A 5,492-nucleotide genomic window follows, 5' to 3' on the forward strand; every position below is an offset into this window, starting at 1 on the left:
GCAAGGCCCTAAGTAACTTAGTGAGACTCTGTCTCAAAATAAAAAAATGAAAAACAGCTGGGAGTGTATCTCAGTGGTTAAGCAACACAGGCTTCCATTCCTGGTACCAAAACTTCAAAACAAAAAACAAAACTGTCATCAGAACATATCAGCTTTTTGGTTTTACTTTTAAAAACTAGTCTGATTTGTTTTTATTATACTTGCAGATTTCTATCATCAGTTTTACTCTATTTCAAGAGAAATCATGACAAACCAAAGCTTCATAACTGAATTTGTCATCCTGGGACTTTCACAGAATCCTACTGTTCAGAAAATAGTCTTTGTTGTGTTTTTGTTGGTCTACATTGCAACTATTGGAGGCAACATGCTGATTGTAGTGACCATCCTCTGTAGCCCTGCACTGCTGGGCTCCCCCATGTACTTCTCCTTGGCTGTCCTGTCCTTCCTGAATGCCTGCTTCTCTTCTGTCATCACACCAAAAATGATTGCAGACTCCCTGTACAAGAGGAAAACCATCTCCTATACAGGATGCATGATTCAACTTTTTGCTGAACACTTCTTTTCTGGGGCAGAGATGATTATCCTCACAGCCATGGCCTATGACCGCTATGTGGCCATTTGCAAGCCCTTGCACTACTCTGCCATCATGAACTGGAGGCTCTGTGGGGCTCTGGTGGGGGTGTCCTGGACAGGGGGCTTCTTGCATGCCATCATACAGATTCTCTTTACTTTCCAGCTGCCCTTCTGTGGGCCTAACATCATTGATCATTTCATGTGTGACCTCTACCCATTACGGGAGCTGGCCTGCACTGACACTCATGTCCTAGGTCTTCTGGTGTTTGCCAGCAGTGGGTTACTCTGCATCATCAACTTCTCCTTATTGCTTGTTTCCTATGGTGTCATCTTATTCTCCCTGAGAACACACAGTGCTGAAGAGCGGAGGAAAGCTCTGTCTACCTGTGGATCTCACTTTGCTGTTGTGGTTTTGTTATTTGTCCCATGCATATTTATATATGCAAGAACTCCTTCTGCCTTCTCTTTTGATAAAGAAGTGGAAATATTTTACACCATCCTGACTCCATTGCTGAATCCTTTGATTTATACTTTGAGAAATAAAGAAGTGAAAAATGCCATGAGGAAATTACTGAAGACTGTTGTTGATTTATGATAAAAAATAATATATTACAGTTAAAAATATAAAGGATAAAAAACTTAGTATTTATTTAGATAAACACTCAAATACTTTTTTCATGTTTCTTATATAAAAAGAAATCACATGATTTTAAGGGAAATTGTACTGTGTTGGGAAGTTAAACGTTTTCAATTGGAGATCAGACTTTTACTAGGTGTTGCCTACTTAATACTCTCATATGTAACTCAAAGATAGTTCAATTTTATACTTTCTTGTTTCTATTAAAACTGTGATTTAAATTGTGAGAATTTTTTCATAAGTTTTGAAGGAAATAATCTTTGTGAAAGAAAATATTAGAAATTAGGAACATTTCAAGTAAAAAGAACAATTTCTCTGAGCTGAAATCAGTGATTCTGATGTAAAACATCAGGAGTTAGCAAACAGAAAAAATTCAGAAAGAAAAGTTCTCAAGGCACCCACATCATTTCAGTTCTTCTTAATGGTAAAACTATTACCATCTGCTACAGTTGAGTCTCTTCTTGAATTTGAGAGATAGAATCTGATTGGTCCAATCCTGCCTATGGGGTGATCCCCTTGAGTCAGGTGGACACCTCATACCAATCAGCTATGGTACAGAAGTTGGAACAATTCCTCATGGAAGTGAGCAATGAGGGTCTTTTATTCTATTACAATCAGAAGCAAATCCTGAGACACCACACTACTATGTGTACTAGTTTAAAGTTAAAGTTATGAGGAGCACACTTTCCTCATGGCCCTACAGAGGGAATAGAACCCAGAAGAATGAGCTATAAAAGCAGACTGCTGCCATATAAAACAAATTATAATTAAAAATAACTAAGTAAATGAATAAATAAAATACTACTTAAAGGTTAATGATAAGCCTAAGGAAATTACCACACATTATTTGTGAATGTTAGTTTAAAATTATTATGTCTGTTACACATAACTATATACTTAGATTTGTGACAGCATGTACCCTTTAAAAATAAAATGCAAAATATGTTAAAAAGAAAGCAGATTTTCAAAAAAATATTTAATTACAGTTTACTTGGTGATTTTGATTTCCTTGATTTCGTATACCAAAGTGCAAGTAACTCATTTTAGCAATAATCAATAAGAATATCAGTCAAATTTACAAATAAATTTGCTGTCATTACTATATCTGTTAGACTCAGATTGTCAAGGGCCATATGCAGTGAAGTTATTGAGAATTAAATATTTTATTTTTTCCCTAGCAAAAATAAATCACTGATAATATGCCGGAGAGTATTGTCGGCAAAAAAATAGTAAATTGTCTTTATTTTACTCTATTTAATCTTATAGGCCACCACTAAAGTATAAGAGTATATGATATTACTTTACTTCCTCATGATAGACATGCAAAACAATACATGTGTTTTCTTTTATCACTCATTGGAAAACAAAAGACCATGAAAGATTAAACTGTGAATCTGCAATCTCTCCTGGACAATGTGGGTGCCCTGCAACAGACCAAGAGTGTGACAAGGCTCACAAATGACAGCATGCTTCTCCTTTGCCTTTCCCTTTCTTCACATCTGCTGATCTTAATAGAAGGGGTAGCTTCTTCATGTACTCTCCCTTCCAAGGTCCTCATATTTCAGTTTATTTGTCTCTAAGAATTAGCTCAAGAAATGTGGATTTGCTAGATTGGTTCCATTGCCTTATGAATCTGTAAAGCCAAGATTTGAAATGTAGCTATAGGTTAAAGCACTATTCTGGCCAGATCTCACTGATCAGTACCAATTCATGTCTGCTTCATCATATGCTCAAATTCAAACAAGTTTTTTTTATTATTATTATTATTCTAATGCCTAACATTTTATTGTGGACTCCGTAGATTTATACAAGGAGGAAAATCCACTAATATTCAGCAGAGGGATAAACAAATACTGAAAGACATCTACCAAACTCTTTTCATTTCCATTAGTTTATTGAACAACATAATTCAAAATTCTTCCCCAAACAATTGTTGCTTTGGCTTTCCATTTTGGTTTCAATATTGATTAGCTTAGGCATGGTGAGGCTCATTCCAATGCTAAAAAGCTTTTAGGCCATCTAACTGTATGCTGATTATAATTTAACCTGTTAAGGTTTCTGTAGTTATTCAAAGAGTTTTCAGAAACACATTATGTTAATGTAAATGATGTGAATTTAGAAAAAATGTCTCTGGATATGTGAAAGCAGACAATACATGTAGAACATGATCCTAATCTTTAAAAATTTGCTCTAATTAATTATACATGACAGTATGTGCACTTTGACACAACATACATAAATGGAGTATAATTTCTCTTTCTGCTGGTTGTCCATGATGTAGAATCACACTAGTTGTATGGTCATATATGTCCATTAAAACCTGATTCATTCTACTATTCTTTCTTCAAAGATCCTAATTTAAAAAACTTTTCAGAAATGACATTTTGTGGAATGATTAGCCAGATACATTCTTGACTTTGTCCAATGTCTTGCAGTGGATTTCCCTCTTAAACTACTCTTTGCCTACTATCAGCATCATTACTCACTCTGGCACTTTTGAGTGTTACCCTGATTCCCTTATTCTCTTTCTTCTCTGGCCCTTTGTAAAAATGTAATTCTTTTCCCTTTGGCTCTGACTCCTCCCCTTATACTGTAATCATTTAAATTTTTATCACTATCATTTTTCAAATATGCATATAAACTTTACATTCTCTTTGAGCCATGCTGAAGATTGTGTCCATTAGTGCAGTCAGAACATAAGAACAGAATAGTGTTTTTGTTGTTGTTGTTTGCTTTGTTTTTCTCCTCTGTTTCTGATTTCTTGATTTTATATCAGCTCCACCTAGATGGTTGGAGCATGGGGCTTTGTGTGGCATGTGGGGTGGTGTATTAGAGAATTATTTCATGGAATTTGAATACACAGGTTCTCATCCTGGATCTCTGATGTTCCCTACAAAACTCTACCAATTCAGTTTAGCCTTAGCTGTGCACCATGGTTTTAATGTATTGTAAAATATTTTAAATAAAAATTGTTAAAGTAAAAATGAGAGCATGATGTCTTCAAGATTATATGATTTGACAAATATGTGCATGTTTTAATAGTGGAGGACATTGGCAAGTAAGTTACCTGCCTGGTGCAATCTGCGAAGGCTTTTCTGAGGAGAAGGTATTTATACTGGTGCTGTGTCCACAGTAGAAATGGACAGTGGAGGTGAGAGCAGAGGAAGAATTAATGGTGTGAGACAGGGAGTAATCAGGGAATGTATTCAGGAGGAAGAAGAGCTCATGGCACATACATGAGCTCAAGCGCAGGAGGACAAATGGAAAGGCAGATGGTGATACAGGGAACTTTGAAAGTCATGGTGAGAATCTCAACCAGTTCATGTAAGAACTGTAGGAGCTATTTCATTATGTTTGTTTTTTTTTTTTTTTGGGGGGGGGGGTACCAGGGATTGAAATCAGGGGCACTCCATCACTGAGCCACATCCATATCCCTTTTTGTATTTTATTTAGAGACAGGGTCTCACTGAGTTGCTTAGTGCATCCCTGTTGCTGAGGTTAGCTTTGAACTCATGATTCTCCTGCCTCATCCTTCCTAGCCTTCCTAGCCACTGGGATTACAGGTGTATAACACTATGCCTGGCCTGAATCACCATATGTTTTAAATGTGTGTGTCTGTGTGTGTCTGTGTGTGTGTGTCTGTGTGTGTGTTTGTGTGTGTAGGTGCTTATCCACTGAGCCCTATCTTCAGCCTTTTTTTTTTTTGAGACAGGGTCTTTCTAAGTTGCTTAAGGCCTCACTAAGTTACTGAGGCTAGCTTTGAATCTGTGATTCTCCTGCCTTAGCCTCCCAAGCCTTTGGGATTACAGGCATGCACCACTGTGCCCAGTTTACTTTAAAAAAAAATGACAGAAATGAAGCAAAACATTAAGAGAGGTTGGAAAAAGTAATGATAATACATAATACCTGAAATTTTTACCTGTTTAGAGAAATAAAATAAATATCTCAATAATGCTCTGTGAGGATCTGCTGAAAGCATACTAAGATTGGCTACTATCATATTGGAATTTGTGACATTTTAACCTGAATATCTAGTCTTTATGATCAATTGATTTTCACAATAAAAAACACATGGATATTTCAGCTGAGGGGAAATGTTTAGTTTTCATATACCCCACAGAGAATACTTGAGAGTAAACTCTTTTGAGTCTTTGATAAGAAATAAATTGGCTTTGAGGGATCATGTTTGGGATGTCTGCACACCAGACTTTATTTTATGAGGACCATCATGAGTCTACTTGTATTTTGCACTGAATTACTAAGGGCAGGAAACAGAAAGATG

General features: G+C 36.2%; 1 protein-coding gene across 1 annotated transcript; it reads left to right on the top strand.

Moving 5' to 3' along the window:
• Positions 1-220: 220 nt before the first annotated feature.
• On the top strand, positions 221-1,168 carry LOC124109217 (olfactory receptor 4C15-like). The gene has a single exon (XM_046467752.1). The coding sequence runs from the start codon at positions 245-247 to the stop codon at positions 1,166-1,168; it is 924 nt and encodes a 307-aa protein (XP_046323708.1). The 5' UTR covers positions 221-244.
• The last annotated feature ends 4,324 nt before the right edge of the window (positions 1,169-5,492 follow it).

The sequence above is a fragment of the Marmota monax genome, unplaced genomic scaffold (assembly GCF_021218885.2).
Source record: "Marmota monax isolate L192 unplaced genomic scaffold, Marmota_monax_Labrador192_F-V1.1 WCK01_AAM20220418_F8-fsc00932, whole genome shotgun sequence".
Taxonomy (NCBI): domain Eukaryota; kingdom Metazoa; phylum Chordata; class Mammalia; order Rodentia; family Sciuridae; genus Marmota; species Marmota monax.